Here is a 23,733-nt window from a genome sequence, read left to right as displayed (position 1 = left end):
GACCCCGCTGAGAATCGTACGTCGTAGCAGATCGTTTCAAACTTTCTTTCGTCGTCTAGTGTCCCGCTGTGGCGGCATGATCGCATGGTGTAACAGATATCGTATACGATGTGCGCATAGTAACCAACGGCTTCTATATCGCACATACGTCATGAAATTATCGCTCCAGCGTCGTACATTGCAAAGTGTGACAGCAGTCTACGACGCTGGAGCGATATTGTTACGATGCTGGAGCGTCACGGATCGTACCGTCGTAGCGATCAAAATGCCACTGTGTGACGGTACCCTTACTGGCCAGTCATTGTAAACAATGTTTCTGTTTGTTTTCACTTTCACCCCTATAATCCTTCACTTTCTGCTACCTCCCCAAATCCCCACACTAAGTAAGGAACTGTTCATCTCCTCTTCAATCCTCCCCATCCACCTCACCTCCTCCTCAGAACTGATCCTTAACATACAATCTTCTGTCTCCAAGCACAGACAGCCCCCTCATGCCCTCTCCTGCTCCCACTTGCTAACACTTTCTCTGCTCCTTCTCACTGCTGGTGATATCTCTCCAAATCCTGGTCCTCCTCACCATATTCCCACAGTCAGTTCTACCTGCCATCCATGCTCTAGCACAAACTTCCGTAACCTCTCTAACCTTATACCCATTCGCCCAGCCCCTGCCTCCCCAGTCCCACTAACAGGAGCTCTGTGGAACGCTCGCTTTGTCTGCAACAAGCTCTCCTACATCCATGATCTCTTTGTTACTACCAAACTTTCCTTCCTCGCCATCACCGAAACCTGGCTCACCCCTTCTGACACAGTCTCCCCTGCTGCACTCTCTTACGGTGGCTTCCACCTTTCCCACACACCCCGCCCCAGCAGCAAACATGGCGGAGGAGTTGGTTTTCTCCTGTCAGATAACTGCTCCTTCACCCCAATCCCACTGCCACCCTCTGTTACCCTCCCTTCCTTTGAGGTGCACTCCATGCGCATCTACTCCCCCACCAACCTCCAACTGGCTGTCATTTACCGCCCCCCAGGGCCAGCCACCACCTTCTTTGACCACTTCACCACCTGGCTACTTCATTTCCTTTCTGCGGACATTCTCACTATCATCATGGGCGACTTCAACATCCCCATTGACACTTCCCCCTCAGCTGCCACTAAACTTTTCTCACTTCCTCCTTCGGCCTCACTCAATGGTCCTCTGCAGCCACTCACAAAGACGGTCACACACTGGACCTCATCTTCACCCGCCTCTGCTCTCTATCTAACCTCTCTAACTCACCTCTTCCACTCTCTGACCACAACTTTCTCACATTCTCATCTCTCTCCACTCCATGTCTACAATCCCCACCCCACAAACTTTCACACCCTCGCAGAAATCTTAAACATCTTGACCTACATTCATTCTCTGAATCCCTCCTCCCCCTCACAGGCATAAGTTCCATACACAATGCGGATGACGCTGCTGCTCTATATAACACCACAATAGCTGTAGCTTTGGAATCTGCTGCCCCACTTACACATACCAAAGCTCGCAAAATCAACAGACAGCCCTGGCACACCAGCCTGACCAAAGAACTGAGGCGAGCTTCCAGGGCTGCTGAGCGCAGATGGAAAAGATCCCACTCTAATGAGCACTTCATCGCATTCAAACAGTCCCTCACTACTTTCAAGACCACACTCGCCACAGCTAAACAAACCTACTTCTCATCTCTCATATCCTCTCTCTCACACAACCCTAAACAGTTATTCAACACCTTCAATTCTCTCCTCCGTCCCCCAGCACCTCCTCCCTCCCCACTTATCTCCGCTGAAGACTTTGCCTCATTTTTCAAGCAGAAGATTGATAGCATTAGAGACAGGTTTGGTCAACAACCCCCAGAGCCCTTCCTCCCGATTTCCCAGCCCTCCCCCTCCAAAACCAACTTCTCCACCATTACAGAAGATCAACTCTCCACTCTACTCTCAAGATCGCATCTCACCACCTGTGCACTTGACCCACTCCCATCCCACCTCATCCCAAACCTCACCACAGTCTTCATCCCAACCCTATCCCATCTCTTCAACCTATCACTAACAACTGGTGTTTTCCCCTCAAGCTTTAAACATGCCTCCATCACACCTATCCTCAAAAAGCCCTCTCTTGACCCATCCTCTGTATCTAGCTATCACACTATATCACTTCTCCCCTATGCCTCCAAGCTACTGGAACAACACATTTACCTTGAACTGTCCTCCCAGCTCTCTTCTTGCTCCCTCTTTGACCGCCTACAATCTGGCTTCCGGTCACACCATTCCACCGAAACTGCCCTAACTAAAGTCACCAATGACCTCTTAACCGCCAATAGCAAGCGACACTACTCAGTCCTCCTCCTCCTCGACCTGTCGGCTGCCTTTGACACAGTGGACCATTCCCTATTATTACAAACCCTCTCATCCCTTGGCATCGCAGACTTGACCCTATCCTGGATCTCATCATACCTAACAGACCGGACATTCAGCGTCTCCCACTCACACACCATCTCCTCTCCTCGCCCCCTATCTGTCGGAGTCCCACAAGGTTGTCCTTGGGCCCTTGCTCTTCTCCATTTACACCTTTGGCCTGGGACAGCTCGTAGAATCTCATGGCTTTCAGTATCACCTCTATGCTGATGACACACAGATCTACATCTCTGGACCAGATATCACCTCCCTTCTAACCAGAATCCCTCAATGTCTGTCCACTATTTCATCCTCCTTCTCCGCTAGATTTCTGAAACTTAACATGGACAAAACAGAATTCATCATCTTTCCCCCATCTCACGCGACCCCTCCAACGAACCTATCCATTACAGTAAATGGCTGCCCACTCTCCCCAGTCCCACAAGCTCGCTGCCTCGGGGTAATCCTTGACGCTGATCTCTCCTTCAAACCACATATCCAAGCCCTTTCCACTTCCTGCCGCTTTCAACTCAAAAATATTTCACGAATCCGTTCATTCCTGAACCATGAATCTGCAAAAACCCTAGTCCATGCCCACATCATCTCTCGCCTTGACTACTGCAACCTCCTGCTCTGTGGCCTCCCCTCTAACACTCTCGCACCCCTCCAATCTATTCTAAACTCTGCTGCCCGACTAATCCACCTGTCCCTCCACTATTCCCCGGCCTCTCCCCTCTGTCAATCCCTTCACTGGCTCCCCATTACCCAGAGACTCCAGTACAAAACCCTAACCATGACGTACAAAGCCATCCACAACCTGTCTCCTCCATACATCTGTGACCTCGTCTCCCGGTACTTACCTACCCGCAACCTCCGATCCTCACAAGATCTCCTACTCTACTCCCCTCTTATCTCCTCCTCCCACAATCGTATACAAGATTTCTCTCGCGTATCACCCCTACTCTGGAACTCTCTACCACAACACATCAGACTCTCGCCTACCATCGAAACCTTCAAAAAGAACCTGAAGACCCACCTCTTCAGACAAGCCTACAACCTGCAGTAACCACCGATCGACCAAACCGCTGCATGACCATCTCTACCCTCACCTACTGTATTCTCACCCATTCCTTGTAGATTGTGAGCCTTCGCGGGCAGGGTCCTCATTCCTCCTGTACCAGTTATGACTTGTATTGTTTAAGATTATTGTACTTGTTCTTATTATGTATACCCCTCCTCACATGTAAAGCGCCATGGAATAAATGGCGCTATAACAATAAATAATAATAATAATAATAATTTTCCGCTTTGATTTTGAGCATCATTCCAACTCCAGACCTCTGTGGATAATCAGTTGTGATTTGTGTTGATAATTTTTAGGTTTTATTGTTCTCAACACATTCCACTATATAATGAATAAAGATTTGCAACTGAAATATTTCATTCAGTGATATCTAGGATGTGGGATTTTAGTGTTCTTTTATTTTTTTTGAGCAGTCTACATTTCAACAACAAATTGAGTTCCACTTTTTCCTATTTGCCCTTAGAAAAATAAAAAAAAATGGGGCTAAAACAACATCTTAGTGGTAAAAATGTAATTTATTCTCTCTTTACCACCCAATGGTATAAAATGCTGTGAGGCACATGTGGTGTCAGTATGATCAATGCACCCCTAGATAAATTAATTGGGGAGTATAGTTTTTTTTTAAATGACATCATATATGGAAGGATTCTGCTGCTCTGGCACCTCAGGGACTCGGCCAATGTCACATGGCACCCCCAGACCAGTCCAACAAAATCTGTACTCAAATATTGCGCCTCTTCCCTTCTGAGCTTTGCACTGTGCATCAATAGTAGTTTTCGACCACATATGGGGTATTGGTGTACCTCAGGAGGAATTGCCCAACAAATTTTGGGATCCATTTCCCCTGCTGTCCTTGTAGAAATGAAAATATTAGGGCTAAAACAACAATTTTGCGGGGAAAAAACTGTTTTCTCATTTTCACAGATCAACGTTGTAAAATTCTATGAAGCACCTGGGGGTTCAAGGTGCTCACCATAAGTAAATAAATTTCTTGAGGGTGTAGTTTCCAAAATGGGTTCACTTAGAGTTTTCCACTGTTTAGGTACATGAGGGCTTCTCCAAACATGACATCGTACCTGCACACATTTCCATCAAAGTCTGTGTTCCAAAACATCTCATTCCTTTCTGAGCCTTCCGTGTGCCCAAACAGTAGTTTTCCCCCACATATGAGGTATCAGCATACTCATGAGAAATTGCACCATTTGTACGGTGCAATTTCTCCTGTTACCCTTGTGAAAATAAAAAATTTAGGCTAAAAAAAACATTTTTTTTTGAAAATGTGATTATTTTATTTTCACAGCTTAACGTTATAAATTTTTGTGACGCACACAGGGGTTCAAGTTATCTGGTTTAAATACGTAAAAATTAACAGTTTGACAATTGCAAAATTTTTGCCAAATTTCTGATTTTTTTCCACAAATAAATGCAAGTTATATCGAATAAATTTTACCACTATCATGAAGTACAACATGTCACAAAAAAGAATCTCAAAATCAGTGGGATCCATTGAAGCATTCCACTTCAAGTGACACTGGTCAGAATTGTAAAATTTGGCCCGATAATGAAGATGAAAACAGGAATAGGTGGATGAATAAGATAAAAACAATTTTTCCTTCAGTTTCCCTATCTTGCTCCACTCTCCACTACATTATTTGACATCACTTAGCTAGGTACTAATAATGTGGGGAAACTGTGTGGTCACTAACTTGAAGCACCTAATTTCCATACGAAAATAAATGTTTTGGCGAAAACTATCCAGTGGTTTTTTGTTTTTTTTTACTAAATGTGACTGTGACAGTCACTGGTAAGTGTTATGAATTCTGCTTTTGGGCTCCCTCCGGTGGTTGTAGGTGGTAATGCAGTTGTCCCTGGGCTGCAGTCTTGGACAGGTGTATCTGCTGATTGCAATTCTGACTGGGGTATTTAGGTTTGCAGGACTCATTAGTCCTTGCCAGTTGTCAATGTTTCTTGGGAAGTGTTGGATGTCTGTCTGGCTTCTCCTGCTTAGCTGCCAATTCAGCAAAGATAAGTTTCTGTTTCTTTTTCTGTGGCACACAAGCTGTGTGCTTATATTCTGTGCTATTCATTTGTTTTCTCTTGTCCAGCTTAGACTGTCATTGTTTTCTCAGTCTTGTTGGATTCTCTGGAGTTGCAGATATACGCTCCACATCTTTAGTTAGATGGTGGAGTTTTTGTATTTTCTGCTGTGGATATTTTTGGAAGGATTTTAATACTGACCACTTAGTATCCTGTCCTATCCTTTCCTATTTTAGCTAGTGTGGCCTCTTTTGCTAAATCCTGTTTCCTGCCTGCGTGTGTCTTTTCCTCTACTACTCACAGTCATTATTTGTGGGGGGCTGCCTATCCTTTGGGGTTCTGCTCTGAGGCAAGGTAGAATTCCTATTTCCATCTATAGGGGTATTTAGTCCTCCGGCTGTGTCGAGGTGTCTAGGATTTGTTAGGCACACCCCACGGCTACTTCTAGTTGCGGTGTTAAGATCAGGGTTTGCAGTCAGTATAGTTACCACCTACTCCAGTGAAAGTTTTCATGCTGCTCCAAGGTCACCAGATCATAACAGGTAAGGTCATAGAGGGGAAATATGGGTCACTGCACTTAATGGTGTCAGTGATATGAAACCAGAGTATTTTTCCCCAGCACACTACGTGTTGTGAGGGTTAAGTTAAAGTTGCATAAAGGGCTGGTTTCATGTGAACCTTCAAAGAGTGGATGGGAGAAGATCCACTTTATCTTCACTGGCAGAGCTGCCATGTCCTGTGTGATGTCATAATCATGTGATCAGTCACATGATGGGAAAAGTCACATAGTCTATGGTTTAAGTAAATGGGCTCTACAGGCAGTCTGGGTTCAGCTAGCCAGGAGAGAAGAGTCTCCAGTGGTTTGTCGTTGTTGAGCACAGACTGAACCCTTGTTGCTCCAGAGCGCGGTGCCATCCGCAACGTATGGACTGTGTTGCAGCTTTTGTTATCTTCGTTTTTCCTGTTTTAGCCAGAAAGGCTGAGTATGTTTTCCTCACGTGTTGGTTTATGCTGCCTTAAAATAAACGAGTTCCCATTTTTTACCTCCGAACACCACCACGTGAGTTGGACTATCACATGACCCATATGCTTACTTTAATATAGATTTTTGAGCTGAGTAACTCCCTATAATTTTGGCACTGATGACCAGTAGAATCATTTCAATTTCACTCCCTGAATTGACATGATTGCCTATTGGATTGTCACAGATCGGGCAGCTAAAGCCTCTGACAGCCATTCTAACAGGAGGAGGCAGTGAGTGGCTACAAAAACGTGTTATGTGGCATGTCTTTAGATGACTAAATGAAGAATACATGATCTAGCCAATCCCTCCAGAGTGGTAACTATTCTTTGCAGTGGTTCTCCACTACTGCTCATAGGGAGTATTGTCTTATTCGAAACTCCTTCGTAATGGATCAAAGGAACAAGCATTTTTAACAGGGGTTTCAATGGTGGGATCTAAGGATTCTTTAATTCCATTCACTAATTCAAGAGTGAATTTCCTAATCAAATTGATACAGGTGCTTCTCACAAAATTAGAATATCACCAAAAAGTTAATTTCAGTTCTTCAATACAAAAAGTGAAACCCATATATTATATAGAGTCATTACAAACAGTGATCTTTTGCAAATGTTTATTTCTGTTAATGCTGATGATTATGGCTTACAGCCAATGAAAACCCAAAAGTCATCTCAGTAAATAAGAATAATCAACAAAAAACATGTACGACGGCTTCCTAAGCTATTACAAAGGTCCCCCAGTCTGTTTCAGTAGGCTCCACAATCATGGGGAAGACTGCTGACTTGACAGATGTCCAGAAGGCAGTCGCTAACACACCACAAGGAGGGTAAGACACAAAAGGTCATTGCTAAAGAAGCTGGCTGTTCACATAGTGCTGTATTCAAGCATATTAATGGAAAGTTGAGTGGAAGGAAAAAGTGTAGTAGAAAAAGGTGCACAAGCAACTGGGATAACCGCAGCCTTGAAAGGATTGTTAAGAAAAGGCCATTCAAACATTTGGGGAGATTCACAAGAAAGTAAATTTTGCATTTAATTTGGAAATCAAGATCTCAAAGTCTGGCGGAAGAGTGAAGAGGCACATAATCCAAGCTGCTTGAGGTCTAGTGTGAGGTTTCCAGAATAAGTGATGGTTTGGGGAGCCATGTCATCTGCTGGTGTAGGTCTACAGTGGGGTTTTTTTAAGACCAAAGTCAGTGCAGCCGTCTACCAGGAAAGGTTAGAGCACTTCATATTTCCCTCTGCTGACAAGCATTTTGGAGATGGAAATTTGATTCTCTAGCAGGACTTGGCATCTGTCCACACTGCCAAAAGTACCAATACCTGGTTATAAAACAACAGTATCACTGAGCTTGATTGGCCAGCAAACTCACCTGTCCTTAACCCCATAGAGAATCTATGGAGTATTGTCAAGAGGAAGATGAGACACACCAGACCCAACAATGCAAATGAACTGTAGGCTTTTATCAAAGCAACCTGGGATTCCATAACACCTCAGTAGTGCCACAGGGTGATTGCCTTCATGTCACACCACATTGATGCAGTAATTAATGCAAAAGGAGCCCCGACCAAGTATTGAGTGCATTTATTGAACAGACATTTCAGTGGCCAACTGTGACGCTATTCACTTTCTCACGGCTAGTATCTCCGCCTCTTTTTCCGAGAACACATTTCCAAAGTTCTTCAGGTACCCCGGAAGACCCTCCAGACTAGCGGAGCACATTTGTATATTTTTTTTTAGACATTTCTTAGAACAGTTGGGGCTCCATTTCACAATCCCCTTCAGACACCAATCAATAACTGGATTGTGAGTCTGTAACCATAGAAACCCCAGTACAAATCCAGCAGGTAAATTATCCAACATAAAACAGGAGATGGATTCAGAGTGGAGGGCCGCCACTTGGAGAGTGAAATCCAGCGTTGCTCTATTGACCAAATTGTAATCAAACTGTGTCTTGTCAAGGGCGATGATTTGAATGAGTCTTTCTAAACTAACTGTCCCTAATCCTAACTTCAGAAGCAGTCCCAAATCAATAAAGTTAGCAGCAGACCCACAGTCAATGAACGCCAATGTTGATAGAACCTGTTTCTCGAAGGAAATCATCGTATGTATCAGTACTTTGTCAGAGGAAGAAAAAGGTACCTGGGAGTCTGGGTGACCTCCTCGGTCATCACCCAGACTCAGACGTTCTCCCAATGGGATGGTGGCTTGAGGACGAGTTGGGCAATCCTTAAGAAAATGTCTAGAGAGGCCACAGTATGGACAGAGTCCGAGATCTTGTCTCCGTCTTCTCTCGGCAACACGAAGACTGGCAACTTTAACCTTGGATAAATGGACCAGCTCTGGGGAAGTATAACATGCAGCCTGGTGTTCACCTTGTCTCTCACTGATTCTGTGGTCCATTCGTATGGCCGGAGTCATGGCCTCCATCAGAGAACTAGGGGCATCATGGAGGACCAGAGCATCCTTGAGTTTCTCGGAAAGGCCTCTTTGGAACTGGCACCTGAGAGCAGTATTGTTCCGTAGAACTTCGGTGGACCACTGCAGAAGCTCAGTACAGTGGTCCTTAGCTGTGCGACCCCCCTGTGCCAGGTTCATGATCTTAGTCTCAGCGACCTGGATTCTGTCATGTTTGTCATAGATCAGACATATACTGTGAAAAAAACATAAATGGAAAACCGCACTCGGGCTTGAGGGGACAAAGAAAATGCCCAGGTCTGAGGATCCCCTCGTAGCAGGGACATGATTATTCCCACCCGCTGGAACTTCTCCCCTGACAACAGGGGTTACAGGGTAAAAAATAACTTACAGATCTTACTGAATACCCTACACTGGTCTTTCTCTCCTGAAAATGTATCAAGGAGTGATATGACAGGTTCAGGAGAGACCAGCTGTACATCAGAGGATACTGATGACACAGCCACTGCCGGCAGTGGGGGGCTATGGGAGGTCTTCAAGTTATTTATCAGACTCTGCACATGATATTGCAATGACTCCAGACTGTGGCAATCCTTCTCCACATCCTGAGTCATCTGCATCAAATTTGCCACCTGGTCACAAAGCGTGTGAAAAGGATGCATACTGGCAAAAAGGTAAAACGTAGCAGCCAGATGTAATGTAACGCTAGTCACTTTCTCACGGCTAAACCGTGAGTCATAGTGGTCAGGGAGTCCAAGGTCAGAAGCCAGGAGGGTACATCATAAACAGAAGGAAGAGACAAAAGTGTAGTCATGTAACATTCTAAGGTCAAAGTACTGATAAGATAAAGGATCAGAGCTGAAGGGGTTAAACAGGCGGATGGTCACAGCAAAGTCCAAGGTCAGGCAACAGCTCAAACATATAGAACTCAAGGCACAGGGAGCACAAACCTCACAAGATGAATGTACGTCTGGCAGTGGTCTAGGAGAAGCTGCTCAGTTAAGTAGGCATGGCCATTACCCGGGATAGTGAACACCTGAGAAAGCCGATGCCTCCCTGTCACAGATTGGCTAGTTGTGCTGTCAATCAACACACCAACAACTCAGCACGCCCCTGAATCAGACTGGATGGTCATGCTGTCAATCAAAGTACTGACAGCTTCATCACGCCCCTGTAACAGACTGGACGGCCCAGCTGTCAGTAACTGCATCCCAGACACCCTGAGGGGTGGAACTGACACCAACATTTTGGATTTTAAAATCATTTTTCAAGCTGGTGTTATTTACGGACTTTGGGGTTTTTATTGGCTGTAAGTCATAATCATCAACATTAACAGAAAAACACTTGAAATAGATCACTGTTTGTAATGACTCTATATATATGAGTTTCACTTTTTGTATTGAAGAACTGAAATAAATAAACTTTTTGTTGATATTTTAATTTTGTGAAAAGCACCTGTATGTCTGCTCAAATTTAGAAGTGACCACTATTTCTTACCTGTGTTCTAGAATATATTGGTACTATACAATCTGTATATAAATATCTTGAAACTTATTAACGAAAATTATGGAAAACTCAAAAGTAAGTAGCTGTTAATATATCAATTATTCATTACATAAGTCTGTCTAAAGCATTTGCCTCCATAAAAGGTGTACTGCTGAGACTGTATCCATGCTCATTAACAGATTAGATATTCATATGTTGTTGAACTAGGTTTCGAGGATATTCACAAGTAAAGGAAAAAAGTAGTAATAAAATCAGCAGATGCCTTGAGTATTGAGTTTCCATGAGAGCCTAGAAAAAAGGAACCTAAGTTCCCACAATTCGGAGACATAGCGGATTTTCCTAGCATTTTTTAACAGTGCCAGTACATTGAAAAACATTTTAAGAAATCTCATCCACATGTTACAAAACACATCCACAGCATAGACTTGAGATCCACGGCATGTCAAGGTGCAAATTTCACTTTTTGCAAAGCAAAGGGTAAAATGTAGAACTCCCCAGCTCCTTGTTTGCAATGATATGCACAGTAGTAAATGCCTCTGCAGATATTGCTGCAACATCTACAATAGGGGAAAAAAGTATTTAGTCAGCCACCAATTGTGCAAGTTCTCCCGGTTAAAAAGATGAGCGAGGCCTGTAATTGACATCATTGGTTGATCACAACTATGAAAGGCAAAATGAGAAAACAAATCCAGGAAATCACCTTGTCTGATTTGGCAAGATTTATTTTGCAAATTATGGTGGAAAATAAGTATTTGTTCAGCTAAAAACATGCAAGATTTCTGTCTCTCACAGACCTGTAACTTCTTTAAGAGGCTCCTCCATCCACCACTCATTACCTGTAGTAATGGCACCTGTTTGAACTTGTTATTAGCCCAAAAGACACCTGTCCACAACCTCAAACAGTCACACTCCAAGTTCCACTATGGTGAAGACCAAAGAGCGGTCGAAGGACACCAGAAACAAAATTGTAGCCCTGCACCAGGCTGGGAAGACTGAATCTGCAGTAGGCAAGCAGCTTGGAGTGAAGAAATCAACTGTGTGAGCAATAATAAGAAAATGGAAGACTTACAAGACCACTAATAATCTCCCTCAATCTGGGGCTCCATGCAAGATCTCACCCCATGGGGTCAAAATTATCACAAGAACTGGGAGCAAAAATCCCAGAACCACACAGTGGGACCTAGTGAAAGACCTGCATAGAGCTGGGACCACCGTAGCAAAGGCTACCATCAGTAACACACACCACCAGGGACTCAAACTGCAGTGCCAAACGTGTCCCACTGCTTAAGCCAGTACATGTCCGGACCCATCTGAAGTTTTTATAAGAGCATTTGGATTATCCAGAAGAGTATTGGGAGAATGTCATATGGTCTGATGAAACCAAAGTAGAACTGTTTGGTAGAAACAAAACTCGTCGTGTTTGGAGCAGACAGAATACTGAGTTGCATCCAAAGAACACCATACTGTGAAGCATAGGGGTGGCAACATCATGCTTTGGGGCTGTTTCTCTGCAAAGGGACCAGGTCGACTGATCCATGTACATGAAAGAATGAATGGGGCCATGTATCGTGAGATTTTGAGTGCAAACCTTCCATCAGCAAGGGCATTGAAGATGAAACTTGGATGGGTCTTTCAGCATGACAATGATCCAAAACACCACCAGGGCAACGAAGGAGTGGCTTCGTAAGAAGCATATGAAAGTCCTGGAGTGGCCAGTCTCCAGATCTCAACCCCATAGAAAACCTTTGGAGGAAGTTGAAAAGCCGTGTTGCCCAGCGAAAGTTCTAGAACATCACTGCTCTAGAGGAGATCTGCATGGAGGAATGAGCCAACATACCACCAACAATGTGTGCCAACCTTGTGAAGACTTACAGAAAACATTTGACCTCTGTCATTGCCAACAAAGGATATATAACAAAATCTTGAGATTAACTTTTGTTACTGACCAAATACTTACTTTCCACCATAATTTGCAAAATAAATCTTGCCAAATCAGACAAGGTGATTTTCTGGATTTGATTTCTCATTTTGACTCATAGTTGTGGTCTACCTATGATGTCAATTACAGGCCTCCATCTTTTTAAGTGGGAGAACTTGCACAATTGGTGGCTGTCTAAATACTTTTTCCCCCCCCACTGTATGCTTTAGGAGGTCCACAGTGGAGATGCTACATGGACACTTAGCATTAGGGTTTGCTCACACGACCATATAAATTGGACGAGCACAATGACAGTGCATTTTCCTACAGTCCAGAGTTCACTGCAGTTCAGGCTGTGAGGGAGCCCAGCTTCAGTGACGTCACCACTATTGTTGGTTTGTTATTTTGCTTTTATTACAGGGGGATCGAGGGCTTCGCAGGAATTAGGTTTGTTTGTAAGTATGATTTAATTAAGAATACTGAAGGAGTCCGTGTCTTTATTTCAATTAAAGGATTTTTTTCTGGGTGTCTGTGTTATCTTAACAATTGAGTATGGGGTTAGTAATAGGGGCGTCTTATTTTTGTATATATTTCTCCATTACTAACCTCACAACTATTACCCCACTTGCCACCACTACAGGGCAAGTGGGAAGAGCGAGGCTAAGTGCAGGAATTGGCACATCTTAGAGATACACCTTCTCTGGGGCCGCTGAGTGCTGATGTTTTTAGCCAAGAGGGCAACTACTACGGAATCAGACAGTGTAGGGAGAGTTGCTTCTGAGCTAGGGAGAGATTTGCTTGGTTCTTACTTAGTGTGGATATACTATATATTAGACACATCCATCTCAACTAACAGTCCTTCTGAGGACTAAAAGCTGCATAGATATCAGTGCTAGGCAGGCAGGCAGTGTATGCGGCAGACTGCAGTGGATATAGCAAGAGGGTCCATTCCAGTTCTGTCTGCTGCTATTTCAAATATTTCTAAACATAGCCCCAGGTATAAGGGGCCAGGAATAATTTTTTGGATCTTAATCCTGATTATTTGATTAAAAAGCAATCCAGAGAAAAATCCTTCTAGCCATTTCACATGCCAAACGCTCTGGAACCCCGTTGGCTTTGTTATCTACGGATGCTGAGAAAGCCTTTGACAGAGTCAGTTGGCACTACATGGTATGCACTTTACAGAAGTTTGACTTCCCCCAACCTCTTATTGATGCCATCATGACTCTGTACTCTGTTCCAACCGCGAGAGTCAGAGTCAACGGGTTACTTTCAGATTCCTTCGGGATTAGGAATGGAACCAGACAAGGCTGCCCTCTCTCCCCCACCCTCTTCGTGCTAGTTATGGAGACTTTAATACAGAGAATAAGACAGGAGGAATCGATCAGAGGTCTAATCGTGGAACATACAGAATTTAAAACAGCTGCTTTCGCGGACGACCTTATGATCGTGATCTCAAATCCTAAGACTGCTTTTCCCTCTATTTTGAAACTTCTTGACGAGTTTGGGGTCATCTCCAACTTCAAAGTTAATATGCACAAATCGGAAGTCATGAATGTTTCATTATCGGTCGAGGCAGTCTTGGATCTCAAAATGTCTATTCCCTTCAAATGGCTCGCAGACAAACTGAAATATCTAGGAGTCTTTCTCACTGCTGATCCCTCATCTCTGTATAAACACAATTTTGTACCCCTTCTGGATAATCTCCAAACACTTCTTAAATCCTATGACTTACCATTTCTCTCATGGATCGGGTGGATAAATATAATTAAATCGTACATCTTACCAAAAATATTCTACCATATGAGCATGATTCCCATACCTCTCCCCAAGTCTTTCTTCACTTCAGCCAATAAAATAGTCAACGGGTATGTGTGGAGGGGCAGGAGGGCTAGACTACCCTTCAAAATACTCTCGCTCCCGAAAAAGAAAGGTGGTCTTGGACTCCCTAACTTTAAGACCTACTACCAGGCAGTCCATCTAGCTAGGTGGATGTGCCTGGTTAAATCAAGACATGATCCAAAAACCCCTAATCTTGAACGCTTGTTAATGGGAGGTGAAGCGGAGAAATATCTCTGGACCTCTGCGGCCCCCCCACAAAATTCTCTGGAGGAAATAACCAGCAACACCCTGACTATAAGGAAGAAGCTAGTCCAGAACAATTGGCCACGTTGCCTTTTTTTGGACAGTATGCCTCTGGGAGTCATACCCTGGCTCATTGAGCCAAAATATATAGACACATTTGACCTCTGGAAATCCCTGCTGACCCTCCCAATTTCACACCTACTCTCCAACCAAATTAGTTGCACAAATAGTTGGCCTCAAGACGCTAAGAAGCAACCCAAAGATTTCATTCAAATACACCATGTACAATGTATTATTTCTAAGCTTAGGTCAGACATCCAGACAAATTCAGATTGGCTTTGGCTGGAACTTCTACTTAAACTCAATCCTATACCCCCTAAATTAATTTCTAAACTATACCATAACTTAATCTCCCCTAAATCTCACTTTAAACCCCTATATATCTCCTCATGGGAGTCTGAGCTGAACATATCTCTCTCCAACAGAAAAATAGCGCAAGTTCTAGAGCACTCACATGGGTTCTCAAGATGTGTCTTGCTCCAGGAGAATGCCTTTAAAGTCCTCTCCAGATGGTACAGAATCCCTGAGTCGCTCTATCACTTTGGCCTCTCAGACTCTCCTCTTTGTTGGAGATGTATGAAATCTAGAGGCTCTTTGGCGCACATTTTTTGGTCATGCCCAATTATTGCTAAATTTTGGGAGGAGATTTTTAACCGACTCCGCCAGATGAAACTAATAACGCAGAGTCTAACTCCTCAAGAGGTCCTACTGTCACTCCCCATGAAGTCCTACAAACCTAAGAAGCATGATCTACTCCCCCTTCTAATAGCCGCAGCCAAACACTTGATCGCCTTACATTGGAGACAAACGACCCCCCCTCATATCAATGAATGGCTTAAAAAAGCCCAGGACATCTACAGGATGGAAGAGTTGACCAGTTGGGATTCACACACGCACGATAAATTCTTTCGTATATGGCTGCCCTGGCAGCTAGCATCTCAGGCTACCCCTTAGTTTCTCATTAACTATTTCTCCTTACACAACACATGGTTATGCTAAATTGATTTCCTAAGGTTCTTTTACTGCACTGTGATGGACCCAGATACAGCTCAATTACCTAGTTGATTTGGTCATGCTCGATATTTTCCCTGTCTTTGCTTCCTAATTGGTCAAAATTATCTGTTCTGCTCCCCGTGTGTTTATGGTTTCATTCTGACCGTTTTTTTCTCTGACGAAGGATCTTAGTATAGGGAGTTTTATTTGACCACTTTTTTTTTAAATTTCATAGCATTTGGATTTTTTTCCCCCTCGTTTTCCAGAACACTATATGATAAAAATCAATGGTAACATTCAAAATTACAACTAGTCAAAAAAAAAAAAAAGCAAGTGCAAAAAAGGAAAAACCCAGTTTTAGTTTTAAAGTTTTTCAAACCTCACATTTTGTTTGGTATATTGAAATGTAAGAAGTTACTTTTTCCCGTCACCTCTGCACCTGTGCTGTGATCGGAGCATGGTGCACTGACGCTCAGCTCACGCTCGCAGCAGAGTGTCATTAGCATATGGCAATGGTAGAAAGTGTCTGATGGAGGGAATGGTTTGGTGAACTTAAGACTCCAGACATCTGTTGGGTGTGCTGTTGTGAATTCTGTTGTCGAACTCCCTCTTGTGGTCGTGAATGGTACTTCGGCGAGTTCTGTCCATGGACTCCCTCTGGTGGCTGTGAGTGAAGCTGCTGCTTCTGAGGTTCCTTGCACAGGTGACGTGGTTTATCCTTTGGTTGGCTGCTCTATTTAACTCCACTCAGATCGTTACTCCATGCCAGCTGTCAATGTTCCGGCATTGGTTCAGTTCGCGCTTGGATCTTTCTGGTGACCTGTCTACTCCAACAGAAGCTAAGTTCCTGCCAGTTATTATTTGTTCATTGTTGCCTTGTCCAGCTGGATATCATGATTTTGCCTTACTACCTGGAAGCTCTGGGATGCAGAGTGGCATCTCCGCACCGTTAGTCGGTGCGGAGGTCTTTTTGCACACTCTGCGTGGTCCTTTGTAGTTTTTTGTGCTGACCGCAAAGCTACCTTTCCTATCCTCTGTCTGTTTAGTAAGTCTGGCCTCCCTTTGCTTAAACCTGTTTCATTTCTGCGTTTGTGACTTTCATCTTTACTCACAGTCAATATATGTGGGGGGCTGCCTTTTCCTTTGGGGAATTTCTCTGAGGCAAGGTAGGCTTTATTTTCTATCTCTAGGGCTAGCTAGCTCTTAGGCTGTGAAGAGGCGTCTAGGGAGAGTCAGGAATGCTCCACGGCTATTTCTAGTTGTTGTGATAGGATTAGGGATTGCGGTCAGCAGAGCTCCCACATCCCAGAGCTTGTCCTGTGTCAGTTTAACTATCAGGTCGTGCCGGGTGCTCCTAACCACCAGGTCCATAACAGTGTGCTACATGATAGAAACAAAAAAAAAAAACAAAAAAAAAACAAACACGTCATAGGAGATTTGTTTGCATCAATATTTAATCAGTTTCTGTAAGGGGACTAGCCCTTGACATTTCATACAAAACTGCAACATTAACAGCATATACATTTAGGAACTCTAGAGGTTCTAGAATACAAAACATTTGCAATTCATTTTGTACCCAAATATGTCTAGTCTTAGTTTTAGTGATGTGTGGGGTAAGTTTTACACAGAATACATTTGTATTTTTGTAGCTATACTACACTACAAACCCCAGCTGAGTTACCCAAAATAACTGCATCATACATCTCTGTGATATGAATACTTCTGGTTATTAGATATGGAGTAAGGCTATTGTTGGTGCCATAATGTGCTCATGTAAAACTAGCCTTAGGACCTTAAATATCTGAAGAAAGCACACAAAATTGTCTAGCAGATTGAACAAGGTGTAAAATATACACAGTCTAAAAAAAAAAAAGGTATGAGATCACTACTGGTCCACCAAGGCACAATGGGGCTATCTGCCTCTTGACTGAGAGGTAGCAGACCAGGTTCTTCAAGTAGCAAAAAAGTTATACAGTCTGAACCTTCATCACTTCACCTCAGAATTCCACTGTCCTGCTCAATTAGTCACTGTATGGTTTCTTTGGGGTACGTTCAGTTCCAGTTCCTTTTTCCTTCATGCTGTACAGAGGATCAACCAATTTATTATGAACATGCAATAAACCTGTAACGAGGAGGACAAACGCATTAATCCATGGATATAGAAGCAAGGAATCGAATAGTTTGCAAAACTGCTCATAAAAATAAAATAATTTGCTGACAAGCCACAATTGCATATGTAGCTCCTTCACGTGAACAATAGAGGCCCATCACAATGGGTTTACCACTTGTAGTTTTCTCTATAGATAGTTGTATTTCTATAGAGCCAACATATTCAGCAGCACTTTACAAATCAGAGGTAGTCAAGTACACAATATACAAGACATTACTCAGCAGTAAGTTAGTCAACCAAAAGGAGTGAGGATTCTGCCCGCAAGCTCAAAACCTTTGAGGAAGTTGGCGAGACGCAAAAGGTAAAAGTACGGTAATCTGACAAAAAAAGTTAGAAGAGCTGACCGATAATTCTGTTTTAGTAAATACTTGAGCTCAGTACATAGAATGCTAAAAAATCTGCAGAATTATTTCAGAATGTTCCTCCTAGAAATTTATGAATAAATTGAAGACTAGGTGTTAAGAGTTGGGTGCATGCTTCTACAAGGTCTGATAATGTCCATTCAGTACTGAAAGTGTCAGTCACAAGGGTACACACCCTTTCAAAAAGGGAATTGTGACAACCATTTTATCCACAATTATCAGGAGGAAAGGCCAAATTGAGAAGCATCAGATTAAATGGAAAGAACTTGTGCTGTTTCTAAGCATGTCCGGTTATGCATCGAAAACACAACCACTAGCAGAAGGTGAAAAGAAACATTCAGAACATGACTGGAATCTTTATGTTCAGGCTGTTTGCATTCCTCTAGTAATTATGTTGCAAGAGTGTGTCAGGGACAATCATACTCTTTCCTCTCTAATTAAAATGGATGTGCTTTTGTGTGTTAAAAATGTATTTCAAGTGCATAGAATATGACAGGCACTAATGCGAACAAATTTATGTTATGCGAGTGATGTAATATAATGATCTGCAACTCTGTTAATGTACTAAGAATAGGGTAAGTATGAGGCTATGTGCACACGTTCTGGATTTTTTGTGTTTTTTCAGTGGTTATCCACTGCAAAAAAGCTTAAAAAACGCTTACATTAAGCATCCCATCATTTTTAATGCATTCCGCAATTTTTGTGCGTTTTTTTCCCAAGATGCGTTTTTATCGCGGAAAAAATGCAGCATGTTCATTAATTTTGCAGATTTTTTGCGGATTTGCCGCTATTTATTGCATTGGGAAGCTCCGGGGAAAAAAAAAAAAAAAAGCGAAAAGTAGTCTGGATTTGCTCAGGAAAATTCTGCACACTTTCCTGAACATGGGCACATGTCCTCTGGACAAAAAGTGAGTGAGTGTTATACAATTCACTCAGAGTGGAAATGGAAACTTGAGAGCACTACAAAATATTAAAGGGGAACACTGCCCACACACAAAAATGAACAGCGAGAAAAAGAAAAAAAAAGCATTGTATAGCGGTTGTGGTCACCCACATAATTACTAAAAAAAAAAAAACCTCCCCCTTACTATCATGCTGGTAGCAGGTCTTATTCTTGCCTTGGTTTCTGTATGAGGTGTTTTGTATTCAACTGGTGTTTTATTCTCTGACTTTCATCCTTTAGGCTAGTTTCACACTAGCATTTTGAGGAGCTGCGGAGGGCTGCGGACTTCCTCCATGAAGCCCCGCCCTCGGCCACTAGCTCCACCTACTTTTGCATGCAGCCTGCGTACCCATCTTTAACATTAGGTACGCAGGTCGTGCGGCTGTATGCGGATACTTCTGCATGCGTCGTTTTGACAATGCGGAGAAAAAAATTGCTACAAGCTGCGTCCTACGGGGGTCGCCACATCGTCAAAACGACGCATGCGGAAGCATCCGCATACAGCCGCATGACCTGCATCCCTAATGTTAAAGATCGATACGCAGGCCGCATGCAGAAGTAGGCAAAGGTGCGGCCGAGGGCGGGGCTTCACGGAGGAAGTCCGCAGCTCCTCAAAACGCGAGTGTGAAACCGGCCTTAGTCAGAATGTTCATTTGCACCCTCCATTCTTCTTTTTGAATAGGGTATTCATCTGTGCATGTCTCCATCTAATCAGCTGTTTGCCTTCACAGTGCAGACTCATTGCTGCTCATAGGACTAAGATTTCATGTCCAATTTATACCTACATTTCATAAGATTTGTGCCTTTACTTATTGTGTCTATGCATTTTTGCCCGGTTAATTTCATATGGGAAATAGAAGGTTTGATGCAAATCTGGATGTATATATGATTTTGGTCCTGTTATTGTCTTTTTCATAGTGGGCCATGTTCACCAGTTGGCACTCACCTTATTAAGTTCAAGACTTGTAACACTGCAACATCAGGTGTTCATCTGTGTTTAGATTTAATCATTACCTGCATTCATAGCCAACAGTGAAGGAGGTTAGCTTTTGGTCCTTACACAGGCCTCTAGTGGTTCTTCACATGGCCTACTTTTGGCCTTTTTGATTGTTTTAAATCAATTGTCTTAGGTGTGTTTTTTGCATTAATAAAATTTGTCTTTTTTGTAGTATTTTTTGAGTAATTATTATATGGGTGATCGTGACCGCTATACACACTGTTTTTCTCTCTCTCTTACAACTCGCTCACAGCACACGACAAAATGGACACCATTTACTTGTGGGATGCGAGGGTGTGGGAACACATCAGCCCATGACTACTGTCCTGTGCACCTTACAATGTTACCTTTATTAGGCTACGTTCAGACTAGCGTTGCGCGCCGCTGCGTCGGCGACGCAACGCACGACGCACAAAAAAGCGCGGCAAAACGCTGCGTTTTGCGACGCGTGCGTCGTTTTTTGCCGAAAATCGGACGCAAGAAAAATGCAACTTGTTGCGTTTTCTTGGTCCGACGCTAGCGGCAAAAAAGACGCAAGTGTTGCAAAACGCAACACACAAAAACGCATGCGTCCCCCATGTTAAACATAGTGGCGCATGAAGCGTGCGTCGCCGCTGCGTCGCCCGACGCTAAGGCGACGCACACTAGCGGAACGCTAGTGTGAACGTAGCCTTAAATAGGTGGTTGCAGCAGAGCAATTACAATATATGATTATCAGCAAGTGAAATCCATGCATCTCAATTTCCTAGGTATTACAAGTGGCTCAGATCTTGTCAAAGGTTCTTCACACATCTGCATCAAGGCTACAGTTTTTATGGGATTGCAAATTAAAGCAGAATGGGTCTAAAACTAGCAAAATACATACCGGTTATTTTTCTTTTCTTCAAACAAATTTTCTGCAGGATGAGCTGAAACATTGGCACCATACACTTGCATTCAAAAAAATGTTACAAAATAAATACATACATTTTGGAATTTAAAAACATGTATGCCTCTGCGAGAACTGAAATCCACAGTACATGTATGGCCTCGCTAGTTCCGGTCATTGTGTGGTTTCTGAAAGCAGACCATCCCTGGACATTGCCCTGAAATGGGGATGGGGGTCTGTACAACACTCCCGATCGCGGCCGAATATATCAATATTAGCAATCTAAAGTAGACATGTGGTAAATGTTATTTATTAACTATTTTGTGTGACAATTTTTATGCCCTTAAATCAGTTAAGTTTTAAAATGCGAAGTTCACAAAATTTTCGCCAAAATTCCAATATTTTCACAAATCAAGTCATATTGAACAAATTTAACCACTATCATGAAGTACAATATGTCACGAAAAACTCTCGGAATCAGTGGGATCGGTTGAAACATTCAAGAATTACGTTAAAGTGACTCTGGACAGAATTGTAAAATTGGCCTGGTTAGAAAGGTGAAAACCCCATTCACCCAAAGCCAGTTAAGTTTTATATATTTAACAGCTCCATTCCTCTTGCTCTATAAACTGCACCCCTGAAGCCATACGGTACCTTAATGGGTGTCCCATCGTCTTGTACAAATGATTGGTGGTGGCAGTAGCTAGTAGTTTCTCTTGTTATTGTGTACTTAGCAGTGATTGTATTAGGGTGTGTAAAAATACATATTAATATATATATATATATATATATATATATATATATATATATATATATATATATATATATATCTCTATTACACCCCCCCGATACAATTACATATACATCCCATGAGTTGGAATCAGAGGTGTACATGCCGACAGCTCACTGTTAGTTCCGTATGACTGACCTAGTAAGGAAAACAGCCGCAGCCTCATCCATCACTTGTTAGTCAATTGCCTAGTTGTCCTGATGATTGGAAGCTGCAGAGTTGCGTCCCCTGACAAATTGGTGGCAGCGGTGAGATCCGTGTGATCTCTCCGATGATCTTCTCAACACTTACAAATATCAACACTATGGGTAGTAAAGGGTAGGGAATCTCACACAGTGAGGAAGGAAAACAAAAAGAAAAAAAAGTGGACTCAAGTCAGCTGAGACATGAGGTGGAAGGCCAAACAACAAATATGAGGCCACACCAAACTAGAAAGCAAACAAAAATAAGGCTGCTGGACATGCAAAAATCTCGAGGCCGCCAAAAAACACCAGGCTATGGTGTTCTAGGATTCATGGCTGCAGCCACCATGTGCTCAAGGTACCTACAGCCAAAAGAACAGGAAACCAAACCACTTTGAAGGAGGAAGTGGCAGTTGCCTTTTTATTTTGTGCTCTTTATATCCTGTCCAGTGATAGGGGCGGATCCCTCTCTCAAGTGCTGTCATGAGTGAAGGGAAAAATAGCAATTTAAAGGGAAGGTGCCATCAAAAAAATTTTTTTTTCAGAAATTGTAAAAATGTAAAGAATTAATGCAGTAATTATGGGCGGAGTCTGCTGACGTGTGTGATGTCTCCTCTCCTCCCCTTCTGGGGTGTTTGCTAAGGGATTAGAGAGGATGATATTCAGGAACCCAGTGAGCAGCCATTTTGTTGGTGACTGCAGAGTATGGCTGCCGTCACACTATCAGTATTTAGTCAGTATTTTACCTCAGTATTTGTAAGCCAAAACCAGGACTGGAACAATTAGAGGAAAAGTATAATAGAAACACGTCACCACTTCTGTATTTATCACCCACTCCTGGTTTTGGCTACAAATACTGAGGTAAAATACTGACCAAATACTGCTAGTGTGACGGCAGCCTTAGGCTACTTTCACACTAGCGTTGTTGGCTGTACGTTGCAATGCATCATTCAGGAGAAAAAACGCATCCTGCAAAGTTGTCTGCAGGATGCGTTTTTTCCCCATAGACTAACATTACCGACGCATTGCGACGTATTGCCACACGTCGTAACTGTCGTGCGACGGTTGCGTCATGTTTTGGTGGACCGCCGCCACAAAACAAGTTACATGTAACGTTTGTGCATCGAGTCCACCATTTTCGACCGCACATGCACGGCCGAAACTCCGCCCCATCCTCCCCAGACCTTACAATGGGGCAGCGGAAGCATCGTAAGACTGCTTCCGCTGCCCACGTCAGACATTTCTTTCACAGCATGCGTCGGTACGACGCACTGCGACGGGCCCGTACCAATGCTAGTGTGAAAGCAGCCTTATACTGACAAGTCTACGGTCACCGAGGATGGCAGGCAGCATGGATTCTGGGAGATATGTGGTGAAGGGAGCAGGGTGACAGCAGCACAGAGTATTTCAGGAGAGCAGTGTGCTGGTCTATGGGGGCCCCCTGTTTGGTGCGCGGAGCAGCCAGGGATTGTACATAGAGCGCTGTCTTTTATAATCATGGATGGACCATCTGCTTGTTTGCTCCACAGAAATCCAGGAAACATTTCTGCGGATTGATGGCCTGTTCTGATCCAGACTTTGCATGCAGACCCCATCCCCCTCCTCAGATCCTGTCTTCTCCATCCTGTCCTGGCAATATGTGAAAGCGAGGCGACAGGCGCAGTCCGGGATGACGCTGGGAAGGAAATGTAGCCATATAGTAACAATAAAAATGAGACCCCTCTCTTCAGCTGCCTCACCAGCCTTCCCCTAACTGCACCTAACTGGAGGTCATGCTGCCCCCTCTATTACCCCAGATCCGCGTGCAGGTGCTCAGCCAGAACCACCATAGAATGGGTCCGCTTTCTGAAGATAATACTGCCATAGTGTTATCACATAATACCGCC

At 43.4% G+C, this 23,733-nt stretch overlaps 1 protein-coding gene across 4 annotated transcripts in view; it reads right to left on the bottom strand.

The window, feature by feature from the left end:
* Positions 1-16,971: 16,971 nt before the first annotated feature.
* GNPDA1 (glucosamine-6-phosphate deaminase 1) overlaps positions 16,972-23,733 on the bottom strand; it is a 94,524-nt gene continuing 87,762 nt past the window's right edge. For 3 of the 4 annotated variants that reach the window (XM_069764042.1, XM_069764043.1, XM_069764041.1), the window contains exon 7: positions 16,972-17,657. In XM_069764042.1, the coding sequence (XP_069620143.1) occupies positions 17,557-17,657 (101 nt within the window). In that variant the 3' untranslated portion in view covers positions 16,972-17,556. The remainder of the gene's footprint in view (positions 17,658-23,733) is intronic. The other variant, XM_069764044.1, reaches the window with a different exon arrangement.

The sequence above is a fragment of the Ranitomeya imitator genome, chromosome 4 (genome assembly GCF_032444005.1).
Source record: "Ranitomeya imitator isolate aRanImi1 chromosome 4, aRanImi1.pri, whole genome shotgun sequence".
Taxonomy (NCBI): Eukaryota; Metazoa; Chordata; class Amphibia; order Anura; family Dendrobatidae; genus Ranitomeya; species Ranitomeya imitator.
This window is presented reverse-complemented; position numbering and strand designations above follow the sequence as displayed.